This window comes from Panthera onca, chromosome D3 (assembly GCF_046562875.1).
Source record: "Panthera onca isolate mPanOnc1 chromosome D3, mPanOnc1 haplotype 2, whole genome shotgun sequence".
Lineage (NCBI taxonomy): Eukaryota > Metazoa > Chordata > Mammalia > Carnivora > Felidae > Panthera > Panthera onca.
The window spans coordinates 18,921,331-18,949,194 of NC_138350.1; the positions used below are offsets into that span (position 1 = coordinate 18,921,331).

Here is a 27,864-nt window from a genome sequence, read left to right on the forward strand (position 1 = left end):
CAGGCAAGTTACAAAAAAATATTCCCAGCCAGGTCTGAGGAGAAGGCCACAAAATAGAACTGTAGTTTTGTTATATGTCACCCTGGCAAATGCCACACTTGGTGTTGTGCCTTTTACTCTCTTGGTTTCTTTCTGCAGTCACCCATGGCTTGGAGGAAGGCAGGGGCAGAGGACCTGCTCTTTCCCACATTACCCCTTCCCGGAAAACACAATTCTGGCTGCACAGAAGGCTGAAGACTTATTCATCCCTGCTCTGAATGAAGAGGATGACCAAAGGCTTCCAGTCTAACTGAGCTCTAGTAGCCCCTTTTCCAGAGACCAAAACCTGGCTGGGAACATGGCATTCCCTTTCCACCTCTCCTTAGGGTGGGTGCTCACACGTGTCTCTGTCCCCAGCCTCTGCAGTGGCCTGAGATTGGGTCTGGGACTAAGGTTTAGGGTTGTTTACTGTATTGTGCAGAGAAGGGACAAGAGACTTAAGAGTTTTCCCCCTTAGGAGGAAAGGGGAGAAAGAAGCTGATGCCTGGAGAAACCTCAGCAGGACTTTGGGGATGGGGTTTGGTGGGGGGATGTCATTGCAGTCCCCAAATCTAGGCTCTTGCTGCCCCCTGGTGGCTTAGCTGAGACAGCCCAAAACCAAGAATAAGGAGGAGACTAGGGAATCGGCTTCACCTCCCTTCCACCCTTTCTCCCCCTCCTTCCAAAATGGAATTTGCTCCCCACCCACCACCCCTGATGTCTGTGTAATTCACTCTATGCTCCATGGATAAGTTCCTGAAGCTCCATCTAGAGTAGAATCTGTCACCTGACACACTCCCAGCTCAGGACCACTAGCTTCCCCAGGGACCCTTGTCAGTGGATCACTACCTGGGAGGCAGGTCTCTATTCAGAGCAAGAGGAATGTGGAATAAAAATTGAAGCCAATCCTGGCAGTAGACATGCAAGAGAGAAATGGGACAAAGAGAAAACATTTTGGAGTTTTTAAATGTCTGACATAAAACTCAAGAGGGGAGAAACTGAGGAGGTTCTAGGAACCCTGGAAAAGATTTTGTGTTCTCAGCAGGTGAGGAGGAGTTGGACAGGGCTCAAAGGAGCCTCAGCCTGAGGGTCTAGCTCTAAGCACCTCCTGTCAGAGGGGAGTCCTGTCTGGGAAATCTCGGACTCTAGTTCCACCCATGAAGAGATGTGTGAGTTTTTTTTAACACAAAGTTGTATGTAGGGAATTGAGAGCTAAACTGTGGCTCTAGAGATATCAGGTGTAATCATTTACAAGTTCTGTAATTGTTATCACATTTGGGGAAAGGTCCTATACAAATATGGTTAAATTAGGATCTTGAGATGGGAAGAATGTCCTGGATTGAGATAAGAAAAGGGCCTGGATATATATCACAAGTGTTCCTATGAGAAAGACACAGGGAGATTATACACACACACACACACACACACACACACGCACATGTACACACACACGTGTGCACACACACACACACACACACACACACACACAAACACACCGGAGATGACCATATGAAGGAGAAGGCAGAAATTGGAGTGATGGAGCCACAAGCCAAGGAATTATGGCCACCACCAGCAATAGGAAAAGGCAAGGAATGGATCTACTTAGAGCCTCTGGAAGAAGTTTGGCCCCCCACTAACACGTTGATGTTGGCCCAGTGTTGGTGATTTCTGACCTCTGGCCTCCCGAACTGTGAGGGAATAAATTTCTTTTCATTATTGCTGTCCAGTCTGTGATTTGTCACAGCTGCCACAGGAAACTCATACATAAAGTCAGTACTCTACTCTGGAATGACTGGACATTGCAGATCTGGCTTCCTAAGGAGTTTGTTACTAGAGTTAGAGCTCTCAGCCTCCCAGTCTCCCTGCTCCCCTTCCTTACTTGCTCTGATCACAGGGTGGGCGGTACTTTTTTGGTGGTCCATCTGTCTTGCCCTGAGGGGCTCTGTAGTCTTGACCATTTCCAACACCCATGAAGGTCAGGCATCCTTGCTGGTACCTCTCCCTTTGCCACTCACTTGACTTCTACGTTTAAGCCTCACCAACAGGCTTCTATCACTTCCAGGTCCTGCCATCTCTATTGCTACCACAGAACCCCCTTCTTCCCTGCCTCCCCAACCTGGCCCTAGCTTAGAGGAGAGCCACCCACTGAACTTTTTGATGATCCTGGTGCTTCTCTGCCAGCACATTCCTCATTGCTCAAGTAAATGCTGTGTCTGCCAGGCCCTCCTGAGAATCATCTACCCTGGGGAGCTGTCCAGCCTTACCTGGTAGAGCCACTCCTGCCAAATGCTTCTGAAGCCATCATTTTCTCAGTCTTTCTAAGGGTCATCGTCCTGGCGGTGAGCTTGCAGATTGTCTCAACATCCTTGGCAGTTAAGAGTGCTTCTAATAGGGCTTCTAATAATAAACTCCCTTCATCCAAACTGAGTTTCTGCCCCTTGATCCTGCACCCTCACAATCCAGCCCTGTGCATGCTCTTCCAGTTCCTACCGTATATAATTGATTGGTTGTGCAGCTCCTATGCCCCTGTACACCCTCTTGTCCTGGTTTTGTGCTGACATAATCCTACTTATTGGCCCACAGGCCTGCATGACAGGAAGGGATGGATCCACTCCCCGCCGGGGGGTGGTGAATATTATTTCAGAGCACAAACTTCTGTACCATCTCCAAGCAATGGCAGGGTAGGGATGAGCCCTAAATTAAGAGGGGGTCACTTCTGTCAGCTTGTATATCTCAGGGGAATTATTGATTCAAGACTTTTGGGCGCTTGGATCCACATGGCTCCTTCTTGTGGCTCAGGACCTGTAGTTATCCATTCAGGGCCCTGACTGGCATATAGCAAAGCTGCCTGGTGGAGAGATCACTGCTTTCTGGAGGTCTGCTACTCTGAGGACTGAGTTCTGGGCCTCAGCTTCCCCCGACCTCTGCACAGGTAGGATGCCTTTTTCAACTAATAAGGAGGACTTTTGGCTTTCATTCGAGGCCTGTCCTTGCTGATTTGTACTCCCAGCCTTTTACGTTTTGCAAATTATCAATTGCACTTAGCAAGACTCTTATAACAGTGAAAGCAGTAGGGTTGTCCCCACACTCTTCAAAAGTACCCGTTTCCTTGTATTTCTCAATTGCCTGACACGTGGCCCTGCTTTTGCATATTGTCCTACAGGTAAACCACCTCTGTTCCCCTCCAGTAAAAATTTAAACAATTACATTACTCTATGTTCTCCTATCCCTAAACCCCTAGTTGGAGTCTTCATTGCTCCAGAATCTCATTTCTGTGTCTCCTTTCTCAGACATACCTGCCCCTAGAGTAGTTCAGGACTGTCCTAGTTTTAGGCCTGACTGCTCCCTGTCCTGAAATACCCATAAGTCTCAGGCAAACCAGGCTAATTAGTCACCCTCGTGATGCCACCTGTCGTGGGCCAGGTCTTCCTGGACACCGATGCTGAGGTGGAAGTGAGCACATAGAAGAGTGCTGTTGGTGTCACCCCTGCCCCATGCAAAGGAAGAGAAGAAGCAGGATCAGGGAATGAGCCCCCGTGGTGTGACACTTCAGCCCCTCCCAGGGGCACTCGCCCAGTCAGAGACGGACATGCAGAAGACAAAAGGAGGACAGTGCCTGAGAAGAATAAAGGGGAGAGAGAGCAGGAGTCAGCAAGGAGAGCCTACAGACAGCAGTGGAGATGTATCCCCTGAGAAGAGAGAAGGGTGCAGAAGGAGGATTAGAGAGTAAGAGCCTCCAAACTCAGAGCAGCAGTGAGAAAATCTCAACCTGCCCGTTGGGGAGCTCCAGAGCAGAGGTAAGCATAGAGAAATCCCAGTTTTGAGAATCGGCGAGGCCTTTCACATTGACATGCTCAGTCACTGCCAGGCAACTGCCCAGGAAGCACATCCCTTAACTAGAAAGCTAAGGCAGATCCTGAAGATACCTGTACTGACATCCTGGAGGCAGGTTTCCTTAGGCAGGCAGATCTGAAAGGCTCATCTGTGGTTGCCCTACTTGGGCTATGGTGTAGTCTTAGCCAACTCCAGGGGCGTTTCTGGAGCTGAGACAGCCCTTCGCGTGTTCCCATATTACAGCAGGACAGCCTGGACTGTATACTGGTGCATCCAACAATCACTACATGCAGGCTGCTCCGGAGAGGGACATGATTTTGAGAGGGCAAATCCCTCCTGGGAGAGAAGTTTCAGGAGAACACTGGAAGGTGAGGACTCTCTGTCCCTCCAGCATCAGGGATGACATGACTTTCATGGAATCTGGGCCACTCATCATAGCATCCGCTTCATTGGCCCAGCAGCAAATGGTCATTTTCACTTCTCTCAGTCAACAAGCTCCTATAAAGGCTAGGAATGAGAAGTCTTATGGAGCAGGGAACACACAGAACATTTCCACTATAACATACTACACATTTAAAAACTTCAAGCATGTGAACCCCTTGTTCAACTTGGGAAGCGTCTCAGGAATTGGGGGCGGGGGGAAGAGCCTGCAAAACTCATGTGTCTGTTGCTATAGGCATGTTTAGAAATCAGCATATCCTCAGAAATTGAATAACAATAAAATGCCTGTGCATAAATAACAGGGTCAGAGACCTGCCACCAGACTGGAAGTTGTGCTGGCTGGGGTGCCAACCCCCGTTGTCTGGGGTCCACAAGGCAGAGGTCCCATGGAGGTCAGTAGAAGGTACTGGATGCTTCCTGCAAGAAGTAAGCAGAGGGTTTCTCTTTAGTGATATATAACTGGTGGATTTTCAGGCACTCCAAGATACAGGAATCACTATCTTATTTAATTTGTTCAAGAATAATTTGCCCACACAATCAATCACGATGCAAACATAAGAAGTACAATGGTTTCAAATTAAGAAATAAAATGATAATTTGAATTAGACATGATTTATAACCTATAAAAACAAAGTGAATTTCCTGGATGACATTAAAAACTAATTTGCTGTACACCTGAGTTTTATCAGTGGGAGGGCATAAAACAAAGGAAGCTTGTACAGTACAAATTAAAAGGGCACAATAGTTGGGGAAGATCTCAAAATGTATGATATGCAGATGTATCACATTCTTACCATCACTATAACAATCTATCATAAGCTTAGGGGCTTAAAATAATAGAAAATTATTTTCTTACAGTTCTGGGAGCCCAGATTCCAAAATGAGGCTGACAGGACTGAAATCAAAGAGTCAGATGGGCTGGCTCCTTCTGGAGTTTCCAGGGGAACATCGGATATCTCACTCTTCCAGCTACTAGAGGCCACCAGAATTCCACGTAGCTGGTAGCTATGTGATGCTAGTTGCTGCTCTGTGGTCACCATGCTTTCTCCTTTTCCGTCCTCAGGTCTGCCTCTGAGGTCTGCCTTCCTCTTAGAAGGACACTCATGATTACATTCTGGAGCACCAGATAATCCAAGATAACGTGCCTTGACTTTCTGTTAGTCAGGGTTCTCCAGAGGAGCAGAACCAATAGGAGATACATAGATCCACATACATATATGATTATGTGATTCTGGAGGGTGGGAATTTCCACAATCTGCAAGCTTGGAGACCCAGGGAAGCTGTTGGTGTGATTCAGTCTGAGGCTGAAGATCAGAAAACCAGAAATGCCGATGTTGCAAATCCCAGTCCGAGAACAGAAAAAGATGGTGTAAGACGTTCCAGCTCAATAGTGAGACAGGAAAAAATAAAAGTCAAGTTCCTCCTTCCTCGGCCTTTTGTTCTATTCAGGCCCTCAATGGATTGGAAGGTGCCCACCCATATGGGGGAGAGCATCCCACTTTACTGAGTCCACCAGTTCAAATGCTAATCCCTGGAATTCATCTGGAGACACCCTCACAGACATACCAGAAAATCATGTTTAATTTGGTCTCCCCATGGCCAGTGAGGTCAGCATGTAAAATGAACTGACACAGTCCCTACCTCAAGATCCTTAATCACATCTGCAAAGTGCCTTTTACCGTAGAGGTAACATTCACAACTTCCAAAGGTTAGAACTGGATATCTTTGGGGGCTAATACTCAGGCCACCACACCTACTGAGGTGCATGTGCAGGAAACACTCTGAGGGGCTGTTCTCAATCTGTTTTGCACAGTCGTGCCCTAATATATTCCAGAAACGGGAGCTCTCTGCAACCAATGTTTAGAAGTCACTATTAAATGGCCTGTTGTTTTCTTTAGCTAATTCCAATACTCAGGGAAACCTGGGAGGCTATTTGTACTGTTTGAGCCTCCACAAAGGGAGAACTCCAGGAAAAGAAAAGTTCCAGAAATACCCACTGGTACAATCCTGTCCTGTTCACAGTCGAGCTCGTAGTGCTCTTGTCATTACCTAAGCAATGAGCCACCCAGCCACCCCACTTGCTATTGCTTCCATTCAAAGAAGTATTAACAGGACGTTTTCCTTACACAATTAAAGAAATTTTAGGAAATCGCCTATGTATTCTCACACTTGTCCCCAGCAGGTTTATTTTTTAAGGCTTCCATTCCTCCCATTGCAGGCATGGAGGGGTTTCCAGTGTGAAGTCCCCAGGACATCCTGGGCAGTGCCTCTCAACCTCCTGCTCCTTCCTCCTTTGATGTCTGCAAAGATGCCAGGCCCAGCCCCTGGCCAGAGTTACAGAAACAAAGGACAAAATGACCAGGATGTGATGCCACCAGGGAGAGGAGCGGCCTCTCCCGCCAGTCCCTGTGAAGTGGCTGCTTCTCCGGGAGGAGAAAATAAGAAGCATGAAGCACCACTGGAGGCCCAGATCTGTTTGCAAGTTCCCTAGTGGACTGAGCAAACATTAATGATACACGGGGATGTGCTTATTTCTTTTCTTTCATCTAGCTGGATAACTGGAATCAGGCCAGGAGAGTGGCACACCAGACAAAACCACCAGCTTTTTTTTTTTTCCACGGATGGGACAAAAGAACCAATTGGGAAATATTTCACTGAAATGAAGAGGCCAATGCATGTGCAAAGCTTGGTACAGGGACAGTGGGTTGGGGTCTGTGGGAAGGCAATTCTGTACAGAGCCCGTCCCTCTGGACAGGTCTGTCCCTCTAATTCTCCCCCATTTCTGTCCCAGGAAGTACTGTTGGAGTGTCAGGTCAAAGGATAGACCCTAAAGGGAGGGTCTCATCTATCCCCCCTTCTCTTTATTCCTTCTGCAAATCTTGAAGGCTTTCTTGTTACCAGAGCTTTGGCAATGGACTTGCAGAAGAATGACCCCAATAAAGGGCCATCTTGAACAGAATGTGGTGAAATCAAAGTTGAATACATGGGTGTCGCCTGTGATATGGACCAGTTGGTTTAGGGGGAATTTAACTATCAGTTTGTGCTTGGAGCATCTTGAATGCACCAGACAAGACTCTTTGGATCCCCTGCTCGTGACTTCCATGCATCGGATGGCATCCATATTCTGGGCCCTGTTACTCAGAAGAGATGGTCTTATTTTCCCAGAGACCTGTGACCCAGAGAGGATTCCTTGTGTCCTTCATTAAGAGCCAGAAGAAGAATTCAGAGAGAAACCCAGCCACAGAAGCAGAAATGTCCCGGTACAGAAAGAAGCAGGGATAAGAGTAGGGAAAAGTCCCATGAGCTCAGAGCAGAGTTTGCTCTCACTTCCCTGGTGGGCTAAGTACCAGCGCTCAAATATGACACATAGTCATAATCTGCCTTGTCCTCAGGGTGGAGCCTGGAGATGGTAGGGAAGCTGGGCTGCTGGATCTTGAGCCAGAGAAATGGTACGAGATTCCAGAAGGCTAAGAACTGACAGTATCAATTGGAGTTTAGAGGCAGTGCCTGGGCCTCATTGGTGCCAGGACACCTCATGATATCCCCAGGCTCACTGCTGCTTCCAGAGCTTCTGTCCCAGAGCCCTGGATGCTGAGGAACATTGAGTCAGGGCAGACTGAGCCCCAAGCTTGAAAGCAAAAACAAAGGTAGTTGGTAAGTTTAGGACCAATGCCCTAATTGAGCAAGAATAAGTTCACCCAAAAACAACAATGGAGTATTTCATTTAGAGCCCACCTCCTGAGCCCACAGCTGGGCAGGACGGCCCTGGGTGGGGTTGTTTATCCCACCAGGCTGCCCAGTTTTGGAATGGAGACTGGAGAGTGGGTTTCATGCCTATCTGCTCACCGAGCCTTGACCATTTTCACTGCCCTATCTGGTTCCAGACCCTGAGTCTGGGGCCCTCCAAAATGTTGTGCTTCCTGGGACCCTCGACAGGAAGGTATGGTTGAAAGATCTGTTTCAAAATAGATCTGAGGCAGAGTCCCAAGGGAGACAGAGCTGCTGAGCAGAGGTTACTCAAAGGAGAAGAGCTGAAACCACAGGACTCCAGAACTGTAAGTCCAAGTTCATTCAGGGGTTCCACAACAGTCCAAACAAAAGTTCATGATATATATATCTATATAGTAAGTCATTCCTTCATCTCTTTCTGTCATTGAAATCTCAGGAGCAGTTTAGAGCACCAGTGAGCCTAACCCTCACCCTCCCTAGGAGACCGGGCAGAGCCCTGGATGGTGGTGAGGGACCCTGGTGCCCAAACAAGGGCTCCTTGCTGTGTCCCTGATTGTGGCTGCATCTGCCATACAGAGGTAAACACACTGCTTACCGTGGCTTCTCCTAGGCCACAGTCCTAGCAACACTACCACCCTCTCCCCTACCCTTGGAAACGGGTTGTGTCGGACTCATCCCTGTCTTACCTGCTGTGATGCACATAATAAATAGATGCCCAGGGGCTCAATCTCCAATATGGTGGCCACTAGCCACACGTGGTTATTAAGCACTTGAAATATATCTAGTGACCCTGTGGAATTGAATTTTTAATTTAACTCGATCTAAATTTAAATTTAAAATATGACCATTCGGTTATCGTTTGGAGCAACTTGAGTATGTGAATGAATCTACTTTTTCAACCAAATTTTATGAAATCTAAATACAGATCAAGCATTACTGATGAAAATTTAGCCATGAACTGAGATTGCAATGAACTGAGAAAGATTTAGAAGACTTAGTACCAAAAGAATGAAGGTAAAATATCACAGTAATGATGTTTAAAATATTGACTATATGTTGAAATAGTAATATTTTGAATTCATTATAACCCAATATGTGTTCTACATTTAATAATAAAATATATTATTGAAATTAAAAAAGAAATTCTTGCCAGAGTCCTCCCCTTTTAGAGACCATATTCCAGACACATCATTATGCATCCAAAAGAGTGTTTGCCCATATAAATTAGGCATAATTCATTAGTCCCAGATTTTAATGCTGTGTTCATAATTCTCTGCCTCAGCACGCCCAAAGTATTATAAAGTCCATGAAAGCATTGCTAGGTAGTTATTGAATGAATAGAAGAAAATAAATATTACATATATTTATGATTGTATATGAAGAGGATTATATTGTATGTGCTTAGCTGTACTTGATTATTTTTTTTACACCTAACAGTGGAGACGTTGCAAATTTAACACGGTGCCTGAAGACTTCTTAGATATTTTTTTTCATATTTGCTTCTCTCTCATTCTTCCTAATGTCAAGGGGTCAAGATGAAGTTCCAGGTGTTACCTTTGACCCTCACTCACCCTTATGACCTGAATCCTCTCCAAAAGCAAGCCCTGCTGTTCTACCTCCAGGATGTCCTCAAAACCAGAGAGGCAAGCCAGGATCTCCCACGAGAACCACATAGCAACCATAGGGACCTTGAAATGTACCTGAGGTTATGTCATAACCCTACTCACAAACTCTGTATTAGCATGGCTTGTAGGAGATTCAATAATAATATAACTATATAAATAGAAAAGAATCACCACCAAGCATCTCACCACTTGGGAAAAGCCATGTTTTTATTGTTTTGTAAACAACTGTTCCAAGTCAGCTGTTCTCAAACTTTTTGGTTCCAGTATCTTTTTATACTCCTAAAGATTATGGAGTTACCCCCAAAGATTTTGTTCGTGTGGATAACATCTTTCAACGTTTACCAGATTAATTAAAATTGAAAAACATTTTTAAAATGTTTACTTTAATTATACATAACAATACTAAGCAAACCACAGGTAAATAAATATAATTTATACGTATTTTATTATATGCAAGTGTACCTCAGATATATTGTCAGTTCAGTTCCAGACCACTGTAATAAAGTGACTATCACTAAATTAATATCACAAATATCAATAAAGAGAGCCAAATGAATTTTTTGGTTTCCCAGTGCATATGAAAGTTATGTTTACATCATACTGTAGTCTATTAAGTGTGCAATAGCATTATGTCCAAAAAAACAATGTACATACCTTAATTAAAAATACTTTATTGCTCAAAACAGCTAACCATCATCTGAGATTTCAGTGAGTTGCAATCATTGTCGCCACAAAAATATAATAATAATGAAAAAATTTTCAATATTGTGAGAATTACCAAAATGGGGCACAGAGACACAAAGTAAGCAAATGCTATTGGAAAAATGATGTAGATAGACTTGCTCAATGCAGGGTCATCACAAACCTTCAATTTTTAAAAACAAACAAACAAAACCAAAAACCCAGTATCTGCAAAGTACAATGAAATGAAATAGGACTGTATTCAAAGACTAGAAAAAAAAAATGAGGCATTGAATTTTTTTTCCTTTCCGCAAATCTTTTTAATGTCTGGCTTACTGTAAAACTGTTGGATGTGCACATTGACTTCTGCACTAAGTCTGTTGCAACATGTTGCGTTGGTTGATGTGTATAAAGAAAAGCTTCCCTCACAGAGATTGGAGGCACAGAGGAACCCTTTGTACTGAAGCGATCCCAAGAAAGAAGTGCATGAAGGTGTGAGGCCTGGTTTTAGGGCAGTGGTCAGAGAGCAGAGGGGAGGGGCTAGTGTGGGGCAGAAGAATGGTCAGTCACCTAAATGTTCCCCTGGCTGATGCCCATGAACTAAGAGAAGTATGACAGCAGGGACACTGAAAGCTTAAGAGCAAAGTCTCCTACCTCTTGCTATTCCCATAGTGAAACTTGCTGAGCTTTCTCACAAGAGGCTTTAACAATGGATTTGAGCTTAAAAATAGGATTGGAAGTCTCCTTATTTGAGGACAGTAGAGGATGCATCCTGTGATGACTTTTGCATAATCTCTTCCCCTAGAATTTAGGAAGACCTGTGATTTGCTTCTACTCAATAAGCACTGCAAAGGTGATGAGATGTCTCTCCTTGATTAGGTTACATTAAATGGAAAACATGGCTGGATGTCACTCCTGTGATTACATTATGTGCTGTAAGATTCCCTCTTAATGAGATTTTGCTATTTACACCAGCGTGGATGAACCTAGAGGGCATTGTGCTAAGTGAAATAAGTCAGACAGAAAAAGGAAAACATCATATGATTTCACTTATACGAGGAATCTAAAAATACAAAACAAATGGAAAAAACAACAACAACAAAAAACAAAACTACAGAGAATAAGCTGGTAGTTGCTAGGTAGGGGCTAATCGGTGATGGAAAGTGGGAGGTATAGACTTCGAGTTATGGAATGCATAAGTCATGGGGATGAAATGTATAGAATAGGGAATACAGTAGGGTATTGTAAAAGTCTTGTACAGTGACAGATGGCAGTTACACTTGTAGTGAGCAGAGCAAAATGTATAGAGTCGACAAATCACTATGTTGCACACCTGAAACTAATATAACATTATGTGTAAACTACACTATGTTTAAAAATATAATATCTTATACATTACTACATATTATATGTAATATAATAAATACAAGTAATATATAATAAAAGTAGAATAATATATATTTTTAGAGATTCCATCTTAGCAAACTGGAAAGAGGTCCCCCTGCTGGTCAGGAAGAAGCAAACAGCCATGCCTATGGAGAGAGCCATGTGGCAGGATGCTGTGGGCCACCTCTAGAAACCAGAAACACCGACAGCCAAAGGCCCTCAGAAAGCCAGGGCTTCAGTCATATAGCAGCAAGGAAATGAATTCTGCCAATCAACTTGCAAGCAGATTTTTTTCTCAGTTGAGCTACTGGATAGAACGCAGCAGCCACCATACTTTCATTTCAGCTTGGAAAGACACCGAGCAGGAGACCCTGCTAAACTGATCCAGGGAAAGTGGAGTAATAAATGAGTATTGTTTCAAGCCACTAGATTCGTGGTGGTTTACTACCCAGCAATGGAAAACTGGATAATAATTCCTGGATCGTCTGGGTCACTTTGGTCTAAACCAGGTAGAGACAGGTAAGATGGAGGGAGACTTTTGTTGCTGAGTGCTGGAGTGCCCGGACCCATGGACCCATACTGAGGTGCAGAGGGATGTATTCAGGTGACATGGTCCCTGAACTGTCTCAGCCCAATGAGAAGCCCTTGTTCTTCCCATAGTCTTACCACTGAAGAGGGAGACAGTCTGCATCCCAAGGCCCAGAAGAAGGAGGGAGCTTTTATTTTTGCGAAGCTTTGTCCCCTGGGAAACTGTTTTTCTTTCCCACATCATCATAAAGAGCAACAGGAATTGTATGGGGTCCCCTTCCTGAAGCACCTACGCCCCTGGGGTGATGAGCGGAAAGGACAGGAGAAATCACAGCCTGACTGCTTGGTTGGTGTAAAGGTCTGGAACACTGCAGGTTTTAATCTTCATCTTTAATAGTTTTCATCTTTGACCTTTTAAGCTTCAATTCCCAGTGGGCTTGGAGCACCGCAGATAAATGCTATGACTATCAGTGATAATCAGCCTCGCCCGCAGGCTGCAGTCCAGCGATGGTCAAGGACCCAGTATCGCCACACCTGGAGCCTGAGAATAGAGCTGGAATCCCTGAAGGCAGAGGACTCACAGCATCCATCTGGAATATGGGGGCCATTCCCGCTCGTTGTTGGTGCCAGAAGACAGGGTTGTAGATTCCAGTATGGCTGCTGCTTCTGTGCAGGAGATGCAACAATCTGTCTCAAAGTCCCAGACACGGAGGGAGGCTGGGTCAAGGAAGAACTGGGCCCAGGACGCAGAGAGGGAGGAGAAATGCAGAGAAGGTGACCCAGGTGAACCTGGGAAGAGGCAGAGAAGCGTCAGTCCAGGTACCCACATGACCTCTTCCTTGACACTCACCTGTGTCCTAAGTGAGGCGGGGAAGGGAAGGGAAGTGGAGCCAAGGCCATGGTGAAGACACCCCAGAGCTCTTCCTCCTCAGACCCCAATACTCGGGCAGGGCACACAAGACTTTCTTATCCCCTCTGCATAGTTTGAGATGCAAGGGGGCTCTCCATACAAGTTTGCTCCTGAACTCTGGTGATTCTTAATTCCTCCTCTGCCCCAGGCCCTGAGGCTTAGCACCCAGAGGAGCATGAAGATGACCTACCCCAGGCAGGAAAGGTGTGGGGGACCTAAGTCCTCTTCCCAAGAAATTACTTTGAGGCCGGATCTGTGGGGCCTGGAGCTACAGAAGTACCACCTCCAGGGATCAGTGAGCACTTGGCCTTCTAGTGAGTTTCCCTCTATTTTTTTCGTAGTTCTAAAACAAAAATAGCTCTATTTTCATCGCTGGTCAAGAAAAAAATATGATAGAAAAAGTTCCAATAAATACAGAAAGGCATTTTAATATACCCAGTGTTATTTTAGTGACCATCTTCTGGACACCTTGGCCTGCTTATTTTGTGTGTCTCCCAGAAGGTAGAGCCCATGTAACTTTCACTTCCTCCCAGGAATACTGTAAACATTCATAAAGATTACTTGAAGCAATGAATGAATGAATGGAATATTCATGTTTTAATTTTATGTGAAGAGGACTGCATTGTATGATCAATCATGTGATCTGCATTTTGCTTTCAAATATTACAGACATCATCTCATCTTTTCAGTGTATCAATTGCAGTCAACACCAAAACAGCAATCAGGCCTCAGGGCTCCTGAGCAACTGGGAGGAGCCTGCCAGCCTTTGTAACTTTGCATACCAGCCCCTTTGTTTTCTTCAGAGAGTTAGTTACAACTTGCCACTTTAAAACAATGGTGTTCTTGTTTTGGGGTCTTTTTTTTTTTTTTTTCTTTCAGTTTTCATCCTAAACTTAATGAGCCAGAGACTGAGTATATCTGCCTGAGGGTTGCATCAGTACCACTCAAGGACAAATGTTTGTTGAACGAGTCCAGAAGACCAGAGGAAGGAGAGGCTGAGTGTCTCCAGATCCAAGCACGAAAAACTTGAGTTTTAAATGAGCTCTGTTCTAGGTGACTAACGTAGATCCAATGGGGATCAAGGTAATGACCTCATTTGCATGTACCTATGTATTCACACACTCTCTTCAGCTCTGCTATACCTCACAGGCATAGGGATATCTGGGGGAATGGCAAGGTAGACCCACAAAAACCACCCAGCCTTTACTTCCCTGTTACTCTCAGCCACCAGGACCTTCCTGCGGCCTGTGGTAACAGATTTAGGACCCTCTACATGACCAAGGCACAATGCCCGACCCTACCTCCCTTTCCAGAAAAAACACAATCTCAAAGTGTGAGGAGGTATAGTCCCTTAGGCCAGTGTGAAGGAGGCATGGGGCCGCCCCCTTGTGCTTATTTAAAAAAAAAAAAAATGTTTATTTATTTATTTAGAGAGAGAGAATGAGACAGAGGCAGAGAAAGACTCTCAAGCTGAAACGCCCAGAGTCTAAGAGACCCCCAAAAACGAACCACCAGAGTCCAGAGTCAAAGCTAAGCAGCAAGGGTCATTTATTGCAGGTTCGAACCTGGACCTCTGCACCCTCGTTGCCGGTGACGCCGAGAGGTCCTGAGAGAGGTTTTTACACCCCTTTTATAGACAGGTACAAACAAGTCATGGGGAAATCAGGAATTTTCCACAGTTACAGAGCTGCGATTGGTTGGTGTTTAAAGTTGGACACTTAACAGTATTCGATTGGTTCCTGCCTTTAGGTCAGACCACAACCGGGGGTACGGGTATCACAATGATTGATCAGGAATACACGGATGTGCCAGGCAACAATGATTGATCAGGAGTACACGGATGTGCCAAGTAACAATGGTTGATCAGGAATATACGGATGTGCCAGGCAACAATGATTGATCAGGAATACATGGGCGCGCCAAGCAATTGTACAGAAGCGGAACAAGCTGGTTAAGCTTGGTTAGGTTTCAGTTTCCCGTAACTTAAGCTTTTAGGTTTTAATTTTCTCAGGTCTCTCAAAGCAGGCTCCATACTCTCAGCATGGAGCCAGGGCTCGATCTCACGACCCTGAGATCGTGACCCGAGTCAAAATCAAGAGTCCCACACTTAACTGACTGAACCACCCAGGCACCCCTTGTACTTCCTTTTCTTTTTTTTAAAGTTTATTTATTTTGAAAGAGAAGGTGAACAGGGGAGAAGCAGAGAGAGAGAGAGAGGGAGAGAGAGAATATCGAGCGGGCTCTGTGCTGCCAGCACCAGAACCTGCAGGGCTAGATCTCACTAACCTTGAGATAATGACCGACCTGAACCGAAACCAAGAGACCAGGAGTTGGACGCTTAACGGATTGTGTCACTCAGGCGCCCCCTTCTTTTTTTAAATTGAAGTACAAGCTACCTCCGCTTTGCTCTTAACCCCCCTCTTTTCACCAGGAAAGGACCCTCAACCATCTGGGTCATGCCATCTCCCAGAAGCCCGACTTTTCTTCTCCCAAACGGACTGACCGGAAGCAGGTGCTCAAACCAGACACCGGCCTTGCAGACACAGGTCTTGGAACCATTCGGGCTGCCAGATCCCCAGTGCCCCCTGGTGGCCCCTGACGCAGAATCCCAAGGGTGAAGGGGCCACAGCGCTGAGAGACGCCGACCACAAGACCACCGGTACCGGGCGGTGCCTATCCATCCCTCCTTGGCAGCCTTGACCTCCCCGCTTCTCACGACCGCCCTCCCACATTTTCAGCCTTCTGGTCTAGTCCTGACTTTATCAAAAGTTATTTGTTGCTGAAAGAGAGGAAGCCTGCATTTAGGAGTAGTGAAAGCTGAGATCATCCAAGGACTGGGGGGAGGTAAGTAGTGCAAACCCAAGAATCTGGCTTCTGAAAAAGCTCTGGAAAACCAAATTCGGGGGGCGGGAGGGAGACTGAAGAAAGCACACCCCAGAGAGAGGACGATCTAATCAAACCCCAGCTGGGGTCTCCTCTGCCGCAGGGGTTACATAAACGGTAAAGTCCATGGAGTAGGAGGCATTGGCCTGGCCAAAGGCAAAAACATCTTTTCTAGACAAGGAGGTGGGAGTGGGGCGAGAAGCCTCGCTCAGGGCCCCGGCACCCCACATCCCGCTCCGGGGTGGGGGGGGGGTGGGGAGTTCCAGGCCTCGATCCTCTCCTCCGTCCCAAAGGCCTCCTTCATCCCACTCCAGCCCCATCCCCCACTTCCTTTACCGCATCCGACCCTCCGTACCCCGTGGAACCCACCCTAATCGTCCCCATCTCTCATCCCCCACCGCGACTCTCGTGCCCCCCACTCTCCCACCTCGCAGCCAAGTGGGCGTGGCCACAGGCACCACCCCTCCCCATCTTGCATCCTCTCTAGCTCATTAAAATAAACCCCTTCTGGACTCCCTGGACGACCCCACTCGTGATCCTAAGATCTCGTGAGATTTTGCCCTGGAAGGAAAGAGAAACCGGGATTGGTCAGATAAGGCTGTTTGCGGAGGCTGAGCTCAGTGCAGCTTGCTGAGTCATTGCGCGTCCTTTCCCTCCAGCGTCTGTGCGCAGGAGACCTCGTGGCCCAGTGCGCGGTCTGCAGAAAACGTAAGTTCAAGCCCCGGATCCTCCGCTTTCTCTTAGGGTGACCTTGGACTAATCGCTGGTTAGCACCCCCCCTCCCCCAACTCTCGCCCCTATTTTTTATCTGAAAAGTGAATTATCAAAACGGAGGGTTGGAGTGAAGACCGAACAACATGCTCTGGCTCAGGTCAGGCCACGTACGCCACCTGCTTCGTAAAAGTGGCCGTGGTTATGAGTCTCAAACGTAATAATTCATCGAACTCGGGCGTCTGCGTTTATTGTTTGATCTCATTAGATGGATGGGTATGCACTTGAAATGGGGTGGCTTTTCTAGGAATCTGGCCCCTCTGGAAGTGCCACGGTATGGGGGGACAGAAGAAGGGGCAGAAACGTGGTCTGTGTCTTCGCGGGAAGGGTTGCTTTTGACTGACCACAGGGTCTGCCACTCCAGATTGTTCTCTGGTTCAGCTCATGAGAAATTGGTAGTCGGATTTGGAGATTAGAGGGCGCCCCCGCCCCCCCCCCCCCCCCCCCCCCCGCATTGGGCAGGACCGGGTCTCAAGTATTCAATTTCTTCAGCAGTGTTCGCTGAGATTTTCATAGGGACCCGTGGCTTGCTCAATACACGTGTTAACACACAACCTCTTTGTTTCTCGAGCGTTTTGGTTCTTGCTCTCAGACTTGGGTAGATAACAGGTGACTGAGACGTTAGGAGACCAGGGCCACCAAGTATTGGAGGACCTTGAGGCCGGTCTGAGCCAGACCACAGTGGACAGAAGACGTCTTCAGGTAAGCTGCCCCCCCCCCCCCCAACCATCTTAGGTGTCTGGAAAAGCCCTGTTGTTCCCTCTGTTCTTATCTTGGAGGAGCTGGATGGAGTCTGCTCCATCTGGAGGCTGCTCAAGAGGGGAGGAAGATGCAGAAGGAGCTTTTATTTTTTTTCCAGTCATTTCCCCAGTGGAGCATTTGTCCTGTTGCTTTCTTATTAGAAGGAACTGTCTTGTGCTGGGGGCTTCATTCCCAAAGCCACGGTAATGTTCACAACCTCTGCTTGGGGGCAGGAGCAGGGCTGGCATCAGACCCTAGAGACTTGACTCCTGTTTGGTGTCAAGCAGGGACGGAGTGGGTGAGCCCAGGGAAGTTTTGGTCTCACTGCCCTGTGGGCTTGGGCCACTGGGGGTAAAGGGACACTCCTTGAAAGAGAACAATAATAGTGCCCAATTAGTGCTCCAGACAAATCCCAAGATCAGGGAGGCCTATGGTCTGACTTGAAACTGGAGAAGGGACGGAGGCCCCGGACAACCTCATGCATTGTGTCAGGCAGCACATAGGCATCCTTGATAGCAAGACGCCTGGCTTATAAGCCCAGAGTTACCGTGGCCTCCAGAGCAGGAAATGATGACCTTCCGTCCCAGAGCCACAGATACTAAGAGTGTCTGTGTCAGAACACGCTGGGACCAGGACCCTGAGAGGAGGAGGACCTGCAAAGAGGAGAGGTCAAGGTGAAAGCCATGATTCCAGAGGAGAATGGGGCAGAGGGGGAGAGAGGGGTCAGCCCCAGGCGACCAGAATGTCTCCCCTCCTTAGTGTCCCTCACCTGTGTAGAGTGCCAGGAAGATGAGCAGAGCAGAACCCAGGCCACGGTGGAGATGTCGCAGAGGTCTACTTCCTGTGGCGCCAGCGCCGCCCTGGGCCCCCCTTCTTATCCCCTGCTTCACATGTGGCAGGGACCTGCATGTGCCTCTGTACCTCAGATCCTGTGGGTGACACCCCATCAGTGAATTCTCTTACTTGCTCCTGCCGAGGGTGTGCAGGGGAGACGGGTTCTCGCAGGAGTTGTTCTGAGCCTGACTCAACCAGAGAGACAGAGCTGCTGAGCAGAGGTGCCTCTAGACAGTGAGCTCAGGCCTTTGCAGATTTCTTCCTGGGAATATTGCACCCCTCCCCAACCCGTCCTTCTGGATGCCTGACAGGGCCCACAGACTCAGCTGGTACAGACCTGCTGACCCCATGAGTGGTATGTTCCCATTCTCAGGTGACTTCTCCATGCTCAGCACAGAGCCCGACATACAAGGCTCGATCTCCCAACCGTGAGATCATGACCTGAGCTGAAAGAAAGAGATGCTTAACCCACTGAGCCGCCTAAGCATCCCGACATTTTATGTCTTGAGAAAGTAGAGGCTAGAAAAGTGAACTGCTTTGGTAACTTCCTAAGTTCTACCAAACACGAGGAATTCTTTTTACTCATCGTTGTGATTGAGAATCCAGCTTCAAGCGCACAGTGCCCATCTCCCGCAGAAGTGTAAAGGGAGATTACAGCTATGACAAAGGGTTGAAGATACCCCGGGGGAACTGATCCTGGCAAAAACCTTCACACGAAAGGAATTCTCTCAAAAATATGTCATGGCGTTGAAAACATGAAGGATAAGCTATCGGAAGCCTCCCCAAACTTAGAAGGCAGCATGATAGTTTGCCAGGGCACAGAAAAGATGCTCACTCTGTACCAAAAGTTATAGGAGAAGAACCATAAGCAATGTTAAAACCACTTTTGATACTTTTTTTTTTTACAGAGAAGGGATTTAATTTTTAGTGTTTAAAATCAGTATACTAAATAAACAGTAGTTTTACTATTTTATTCATTTCTTAACATACTTGTAACTGATAGGAAGGGAATTCTTAATGGGTTAGCAAAAAATAATTTTTAAATTGCCACAGAAAAGCCATAACTTTGCCTGTGAATTGTTAAGGTGGCTTTGCATAGTTTCATCTTGCATGGTCACTTTTATGACCCTGTTCTACCACACAAAGCAAAGTCAACCTGTGATTAACTTATTTTTCAGCTTGCTGCTTTTTCATTTGCTTACTCAATAGAATGCAAGATGCATGACCCTCAGTAAGTGTTTTTGAGTAAATCACGGATTGAGAAGAGAGCATGTGTCTGGGTATGGGGCAAGGGGCCAGCTGGTCCAGAGACATCCCTGTGAACATGCTCCAGTGCCTCCTGTCAGCCCTCAACTTACGGCATAGGGGATTTTTCCCACCAAGTGTGAGGCCAGTGTCCCTGGAACCCCGAGGATCATTGCTTCCTGTCCAGTGGAACAAATTCCAGTGGAAAGTGCCTGATAGCCTGATGCATCTGGCTTTACTGTGAGCTACCATGACCTTCTTATGGCTTGGAGTCCAAGATTTGAGGGTCATGGGGCGCCTGGGTAGCTCAGTCGGTTGAGCGTCCCAACTTCAGCTCAGGTCATGATGTCACGGCTTGTGAGTTCAAGCCCCGCGTCAGGCTCTGTGCCGGCAGCTCAGAGCCTGGAGCCTGTCTTCGGATTCTGTGTCTCCCTCTCTCTCTGACCCTTCCCTGCTTGCGCCCTCTCTCTCTCTCTCAAAAATAAATAAAACATTAACAAAAATTTTTAATAAAAATGAAAAGTAAATAAAGATTTGAGGGTCAATTTGGTGACAGGGACACAGTTCCAGACCCCATTCTCTCTCCCTCTTTCTCTCGCTGTCCCCCTGCCCCCCGCAAAGCACAAATCTCAGTCAGTTGAGCTGTGATAGGTAAGGAGGCTGAAGAGCAAAATCCCAAGGAGCAGCCCAAGGGCTGAATGCCGAGGCTGGGGCCCTCACCTTCCCTCTAAATCTGTCACCTTTGCATGCAGGAATTGGCTTGCCACTTTCTCTCCCTCTCCCCATACTCTCCATTTGTCTGATTCTGTGCCCTTGGTCTGCAGTGACATGCAGGCGTGCACATTCACACACATACACACACACACACAGCCACTGGCACCTTACTCAGGCGCACAGTGTCTCTAGGTAGTCTCAGACATGTCTCCACCCTTTAAGGGACACAGCTCTGTGGGAGCCAGAAGACCTGGCCTCCTGTTATGCTGTCATTTCCTCCTCTCCCTCCATTCTGGGCCCCACATGGGATGCTCTTGGCCTTTTCCTTTTTAGTCCCTTCTCCTGCCACCAGTCTGGAATGAGTCCTCCCCCACTGTGCCTCCAGAAACACTTCCTTAGAATTAACTGGCTAGATCCAGAGTGACCTGGACGTTGGACAGGTCCTCACTGGCAAGGAAGAAAGGAACAATCCCGTGTTTAGGTCTAGATGTCACCGGATTTGTTGAATACAGGAAGGGGCAGGGAGGGCCAAGAGAGAGACCTTTAATTTTTAAAGACACAGAGGGCAAAATATTTCAGGGTAGTAAGAGGTGTGACTCCAGGGGAAAATGTTGAAGACGTACTGGATACCATGTGGAATCTTGTCTACCCGAGGGCGTCCTCAAGAAAGCCTGAGAGGGACTGACCCCTGTATCAGGACTGGGCTCCCAGCTTCTCATTAGCCTGGCACCCCTGAAGACCAGTGGAGTTGGGGTCTTACTCTGGAACTCAGGAAGTGTCTTTTGGCATTGCTGGGGCCTCTTGCATCCAGAAAAGCAGTTGGGCTTATTTTCTTTCTTCACCTTGTGGCTTGTCATGTCCTCCAAGATAGTGCTCAGTAGAATTGAGGGAAATGCCTTGATTTCTGTTGATACCAATGGAAAGGTGTTCCCCAGCATTGTAGCCACTCCCCAGGCTCTAAGAGAGGTGGGCTCACGTGCCAGGGACACAGAGCGGGCTTGCCCAGTTGGCACAGAAGCATTCTAAAGACCTTCCAATAAGGTAGATGCTGTGGGATCCTAGTTGGAATTCTGTTGACTAGAAGGGGTGGGGGCAGGGCACCCACCCTGACGAGCCCAGGGGCTGCTCTGGCCTGTGTAGCAAATGAAGACCATGAGAACGGGTGACCAGGATGCAGTAGGAACATGCCTCAAATTCATGCCTTGGCCCTGGGAGTTGTCCGGAGCCAGTCTTGATCCTGGGCAGGAAGGACGGTCTATCTAGATGTGCTCTTGGTGCCCCTGCCTCCAACCGCACAGCGTGTCCCCTGGTCCAACAGGCTTCTATCTATGTGGAGGTGAACAGAGGAGTGTCCCTTGCTTCACAAGGGAAGAGTGTTTGGTTCATACTAAACATTGTTAGATCTGAAGGCAATGGTCACTCCTGCCCCCTTGGATCTGGATACTGGGATCCCACAGACACTTTCCAAACTTGGACTTCTGCAATTTTTCCTATTTTCCCAAGGTCCAGATGAAGTCTGTCATCAGGCCTCTCTAACATTGAGATTGTCTGATCACTTGGTGGGGCAGATCCATCCAGACCCCTCCTCTGAGGGTGTCTACCAAACTAATCCCTGTGTAGAGTTGAGTCCCGGATTCACTGGGCTAAAAATAAAATTACAGCGAACTTTAAATTTTCTGCAACAGTTATTGAGGGTACTGGATGAAATGTTCCAGAGCACCATTTCTGTGTCCAGTGACAGCTCAATAATCAGGGACATTTACGATTATCTTTGTTGCCAATCTCAGTCTCACAGCTCATTGGTAGCGGTGATTGCCTAGTGGCTAAAATGCCAAGAGAGCACATTCCAGTTTAACCCTATTTTATGCACACGGGTAATAGAAATTTGGAGAAAGCAGTCTCCATGAAGATACTAAAATGGAGAACATCGTGGAGAGAATCCCAGTCTCCTTGCCAGTAGTATATAAGAATTGTTTGGGCATCACCATGCAAGGAGTAAAGAATAGCCTGGAGAATTCTTTATGGGGGGAGATGTTCTCACTCTGTGTGTTCTGAAACCACCAATGTGTGATCCAGCGCAGCATGGGAATCATCTCTAAATTTGGCAGATCCTTAAATGTCAAATATAGCTTCAAATTTTGTAGGGAAAGGTGTTGGTATTTGTGCACGAAACCTAATATGGAGAGTGGGGGAAAGTTTTCCTGTTCCTAATGGTGCTTTCCCAGCAGAATGGGAGTAACTAAGAAGCTTAGGGGCAGAGCCAGAAGGAGCTTTTTGAAGTTGCATTTATATTAGTTGTTTCCTAGGATTGAGGAAACAGCAGTTGTCAATATATACCTGGGAAGGGGCCTTTGGAGATCACATTTAGGGCCGAGGCCCCCGTAAAATGCCTAGACCTGATTGGCCTTTGAAAAGTCAGGTTCTGGAAGAGGATACCTGAGCCTAAAGAGAAAGTCTTCTGGTGGCAGCTTCTTGATGACAAGGCTACGTGTGTTTTAGCTCACGCTTATTTCTCTCCCTGCCTCTCAGACCCCAAAGAGCCCACGGCCTTCACCCCTCAGTGGCTGTCAGAATTGGACTAGTCCTGTCCCCGGTTTGGTTGCCAGTACTGTTCAAATACCCAGCCCCTCCCTTCTTCTGGCCAACCCCTGGTTGTAATTCTGACCTGAACTCCTTCAGGGAAGCCTTGACCGTCAAAATATGGAAAACCAACAATTCTTCAATTGTACCACTGTTCCTTTGTGAATAGACACACAGTTTGTGGTTTTAGGTAATACAAAGTTTAAGTGCCTATGTGATATTCTGGAAGTTTATTTTATTTATTTTTTTCTTTTGAGACAACACCACTGTCTGCATAAAGCTGTCTTAACTCGAACATTTGGATTTTTCTGATGTGGCCAAAACTCCCCCAAGTGTACCTCCAGGTTGGTTTTCTTTCTTTTTCTTTCATGCATGGGGCATATGATTCAGTCAGTTGTATAGAGAAAGTCAGAAACCCAATCTGGATTAACTGGATGGAGAGCCAGTGATAAGATTGTGCTTTCAGTTGGAAATTGAAATGTCAGCTAGAATTTGAAAAGGGGGGTGAGGCCAGAAAGGCCTATAATATTGCATCTGAGGAGCCAGCCGAGAGACCCAGAGGTCTGGAGCAGTAGAGTGCCGCCTGAAGTCCGAGCCGATGGTCCCCTGCGCCATGCCCCATCGTGGGGAGGCGGCAGCCGCAGGCTGGGACACTGCCATCGCACTGCCCTCAGCCGTGTCGTGTGAACAAGTAGGCTTTGCTTTTGCCTCGGAATACAGTTTTGCCTTAATCTCAAACCTTTTGATTTCTGCTTTGGTGTCTAGGCCATTTTACAGACATTTACAATATTTCTTAATCAAATAGCTTTTTTTTTTTTGGGAAATGAAAGACATCCAGTTAGTTGGACTTTTTTGATGATGTTTTAAATTTTAAACATTTAGTTTGTGTTTGGGAATTATAGTTCATAAAATTTATTGTTTTGTGATTTTACTAGTTAGAGCTTTTTTTTTAGAAAAATAAACTAAAAGCTTGAAAAATATTCCGTAGGAAAAAAAAATACTCCATAGAGTATTTTTAAAAGTGGAGGCTTTGTTCTGAATATGAGCTGTAAACAAAATGTTTCTCTAAACAAAATGGTAATTTTCTTATTTGTAGGAGAGACATAATAAAATCATTTGGGGAATAGTGTATTTTTTTTATCTCCAACTACCACATGCTTTAGAACATTATGCCACTTTTACAGTTGAAAATTTTTTAAATGACGTAATGGTACTTATTGTACGGACGTTCTTTAATCTTTCCCATCTGGGTTGATTGTTAGAGCTGAGGAGGGGGTTATGCTGGGCCACGTGGCATTCCTTGTTCCTCTGTACTTTCAGTCCTCAGGTTATAATCATCAACTTTTCTCAAAAAAGGATGGGGCCAGTGGTTATCTTGTTCTCCCACCAGGGCCTGGTAAGATGCTCATTCTGGCTCCCGCACAGGCAGAACTGTGGGTTTGCGGCCACCTAGCAGAGAATGGAACTGGGGTAAACTGAGGACTCCCCAACTATTGTCAGAACAGTGATTTTGGCTTTGAATTCATTTCTCTCAAGGCTGGAGGGATAATGGGGTTGCTCATACTTATTAGCCTTGTTCCCTGGATGTTTCGCCAGGATTCTTTTCGGAGCAGATTCATCAGGATGAGCCTCCCGGCCCCACCCAGACTCGTGGATCTGGCAGGTCAGAGCCTGCTGAAGGACCAGGCCTTGGCCATCGCTGCTCTGGAGGTGCTGCCCATGGAGCTCTTCCCACCGCTGTTCACAGCGGCCTTCGCTGGGAGGTACAGTGAGACCCTGAAGGCAATGGTGCAGGCCTGGCCCTTTGCCTGCCTTCCTCTGGGGGCCCTGATGAAGGAGCAGCAGCCTCACCAGGAGATCTTTCAAGCTGCACTGGATGGACTCGACGTCCTGCTTGCCCAGGAGCCTCGGCCCAGGTGAGGGTGATCCCGTAGCTTGAGAGGGCCCTCGGGGTCCCAGCTCTTGCTTGGGGTCAGGGAGAGTACAGGGCCACAGGGTAGGCCAGAGGCTTCTGCTGGTGCCGGTGAGGAAGCTCAGAGCTGTCTTGGGGCCATCGCTGGGGTCACTCTTGGAACAGGCTGTGCATATATAGAGCTGATTGAGATGCAGAGGTGACCAAAGAAGCATGTGCCTGACCCTTCTTCATGGCACTTAAAGGTGCTACAAGTGGGGAGCGGGAAGGATCTCAGTAGCCCAAGGAGACACCGACATACAGAGTTTGGACTAAAAGTACAGGCCAGATGTCTGGGCCTCGCCTAGATTCTGAGACTCATGGTCGTATTCCCTGTTGATCTGAAAGCTTCTCGGTCTGTCTCCCATCTTCCCTGCAGGAGGTGGAAACTTCAGGTACTGGATTTACGGAAGAATGCTCATCAGGACTTCTGGACCGTGTGGTCTGGGACCAGGGCCAGTATATACTCCCTGTTGGAGCCAGAGGTGGCCCAGCCCGTGAAGAAGAGGCGAAAAGTAGATAGTTGCAGGCCAGGGCCCAAGCAGACCTTGGCTCCTGTGGAGGTGCTTATCGATCTTTGCCTCAAAGAAGGCACCCCTGATGAGTCTCTCGCCTACCTCATCCGGAAAGTCAAGCAGGGCAAAGGTCTGCTGCACCTGTGCTGTAAGAAGCTGAAGATTTTCGCCATGCCGATGCAGAACATCAAGAAGATCCTGAAAATGGTGCAGCTGGACTCTATCCAGGATTTGGAAGTGAATTGTACCTGGAAACTGTCCACCCTGGGGAAGTTTGCTCCTCACCTGGGTCAGATGGGCAATCTGCGTAGGCTCCTCCTCTCCCACATTCACATGTCTGCCCACTCCACCCCCACGAAGGAGGAACAGTGTGTCAGCCAGTTCACCTCTCAGTTCCTCAGGCTGCACTACCTTGAGGAGCTCTATTTGGACTCTATCTCCTTCCTTAAGGACCGCCTGGACCAAGTGCTCAGGTGAGGGATGGTGAGGTTTCTTGGCAGACGGGCACAAGCCCTTTTTCATTCCAGTAAACAGTAAGGGGCGTCTGCCGCATGCCTGCCGTTTGACATTGCCGGAGGGCAGGAGTCACTGAAGGTCCACACACGGCCATGATGTCCCCATGCGTGTTGTCACATAACCTCCCAGATGAAGGTTGGGGGTATGAACTAGAATACACACTCCTCGAAGGGACTCCTCACTAGGAGTCTGTATATGGGGGGTTGGGGGCAGGTGAGTGTGCCTTTGAGAATTCTTCCTGAGAAAACGATGCCTGAATGATGATGGTCAAAACTAACAAAAAAAAATAACTAAACCTGAGGGAGTTGATGAAGGGAAAGCGTATCCTGACGTGAGGTTTCAGATCGCAAGCTCTGTGCTCGGCAGCTTTGACAACGTGAGCCTCTCCCTCCAAACCTGCCTCCCATCCCTGGCAGTAAAGGGTTGCTCTGGGTTCCACGTCCAGAGGAGATGCCTGATTCTGGGCACGAGTGGGAGGGAGCAGAAATGCGGAACGGTGTCAAGTCAGATCCTTCGGGCTGCGTGCTGCCAGACCTTGCCCACGTTAGCCCTTCACGCCCATTTCCCATTGGCCTCATGCAAACGGGTCCCAGCGACGGGTCTGAGCAGCGGCCAGAAGGAAGCCTGAGTTGAAAGCATTTCTAGTCCTGTGGCCCAGTACTAGATTTCAGTGGTTCCCTTCCTTGAGACACGGGGCCGGGCTTCCTTTTTGAGTGCCTCTTGTTGCTCCATTGATCTGTGCTTACAACACCTCTGAAGGGCGTGCTGTGCTCCACTTGCCAGCAGAGGGGATGTTTGAGGTTTCGTTCACTTTGACCAAGTCACCCAGCACATAAGTGATGGAGAAAGGACTCCACTGAAATATGGATTGACTTGAGTGCCTTTTTTCCGCACTCGGCATCCTGGGGCTTGACCATCATCTGTGACGTATTGGGTTTTGGTGGAGTGGGCCTCTCTTCCCTCGAGGCCTGGGTCATCCCCACGTCCCTCCGCCTGCCACCTCCATCCTCTAGAACTAACTGCTCTGTCTCTTCCCAGCTGCCTGAAGACCCCCTTGGAGACCCTGTCAATAACTAACTGCCTGCTTTCGGAATCAGACTTGACGCATCTGTCCCAGCACCTGAACGTCAGTCAGCTGAAGGACCTGGGTCTCAGTGGGGTCAGCCTGACCTGTATGAGTGCCGGGCCCCTCCAAGTTCTGATAGAGAGAGCCTCTGCCACCCTCCAGGACCTGGACTTAGATGAGTGTGGGATCATGGACTCCCAGTTCAGTGCCATCCTGCCTGCCCTGAGCCACTGCTCGCAGCTCATGACTTTCAGTTTCTGTGGAAACCCCATCTCCATGGCTGTCCTGGAGGACCTGCTTCACCACACCGTCGGGCTGAGCAAGCTGAGTCACGTGCTGTATCCCGCCCCCCTGGAGAGTTACGAGGATGTCCGTGGCACCCTCCACCTGGGCAGGCTTGCCCACCTGCATGCCAGGCTGAAGCAGATGCTGCAGGAGCTGGGGCGGCCTGGCATGGTCTGGTTCAGTGCCAACCCCTGTCCTCATTGTGGCGATAGGACCTTCTATGACCCGGAGCCCATTCTCTGCCCCTGTTACATGCCTGTGTAGCTGGATGCGTGTATCCTAGGCCTCGTTCTGGGCACTTGGATGCTGAAGCCCAGGTGTAAGTGTTTCTTGACGGAACACAGAAGCCACAGTTTGAGACACCTGCCCAATGTGAGCAGCTAAAGGAAAGGTGATCGGGGAGGGGGGGATGTTGACCTGGGAGTTAATGGGATCTTCGGGGAGACGCATTTAGAGCATTAGAAGTATGAATCTGAATTTCTAGAGGGAGATTCGAGTTTGGGAGGTAGATGTGGGAGTTATCCCTGAATGGATGGTTGTAAAGCAGTGGTCAGAAATAAAGAGCCTCAATGTCAACCATCTGGTGTCCTCTGTGCTACGTTAAGCTTATT

The 27,864-nt window shown here is 47.7% G+C and overlaps 2 protein-coding genes, 1 long non-coding RNA gene and 2 gene segments (V, D, J or C); 1 reads left to right on the forward strand and 4 right to left on the reverse strand.

Moving 5' to 3' along the window:
• LOC144613894 (immunoglobulin lambda-1 light chain-like) overlaps positions 1-27,864 on the reverse strand; it is a 429,142-nt gene that overhangs the window by 252,596 nt on the left and 148,682 nt on the right.
• Positions 1-27,864, reverse strand: part of LOC132675490 (immunoglobulin lambda-1 light chain-like) — a 500,428-nt gene that overhangs the window by 244,057 nt on the left and 228,507 nt on the right. The window lies entirely within an intron of this gene.
• LOC132675035 (Ig lambda-1 chain V regions MOPC 104E/RPC20/J558/S104-like) overlaps positions 1-27,864 on the reverse strand; it is a 333,884-nt gene that overhangs the window by 234,277 nt on the left and 71,743 nt on the right.
• Positions 12,618-15,521, reverse strand: LOC132665530 (uncharacterized). The gene is made up of 2 exons (XR_009604168.1): positions 15,439-15,521; positions 12,618-13,031 (listed from the first exon to the last, which is right to left on the reverse strand). It is a non-coding gene; the product is annotated as an uncharacterized LOC132665530 (long non-coding RNA).
• Positions 15,906-27,829, forward strand: PRAME (PRAME nuclear receptor transcriptional regulator). 6 transcript variants are annotated; one of them, XM_078435652.1, is made up of 9 exons: positions 15,906-15,996; positions 16,695-16,743; positions 17,378-17,508; positions 19,560-19,612; positions 23,178-23,264; positions 24,241-24,316; positions 24,517-24,836; positions 25,251-25,859; positions 26,941-27,829. In XM_078435652.1, the coding sequence occupies exons 6-9, from the start codon at positions 24,278-24,280 to the stop codon at positions 27,515-27,517; spliced, it is 1,545 nt and encodes a 514-aa protein (XP_078291778.1). In that variant the 5' UTR covers positions 15,906-15,996; positions 16,695-16,743; positions 17,378-17,508; positions 19,560-19,612; positions 23,178-23,264; positions 24,241-24,277; the 3' UTR covers positions 27,518-27,829. The 6 variants fall into 6 exon arrangements, with proteins under 6 accessions (XP_078291778.1, XP_078291779.1, XP_078291777.1 ...); XM_078435653.1 differs by having other exon boundaries at positions 17,399-17,508; XM_078435651.2 differs by having other exon boundaries at positions 15,908-15,996; positions 16,523-16,743.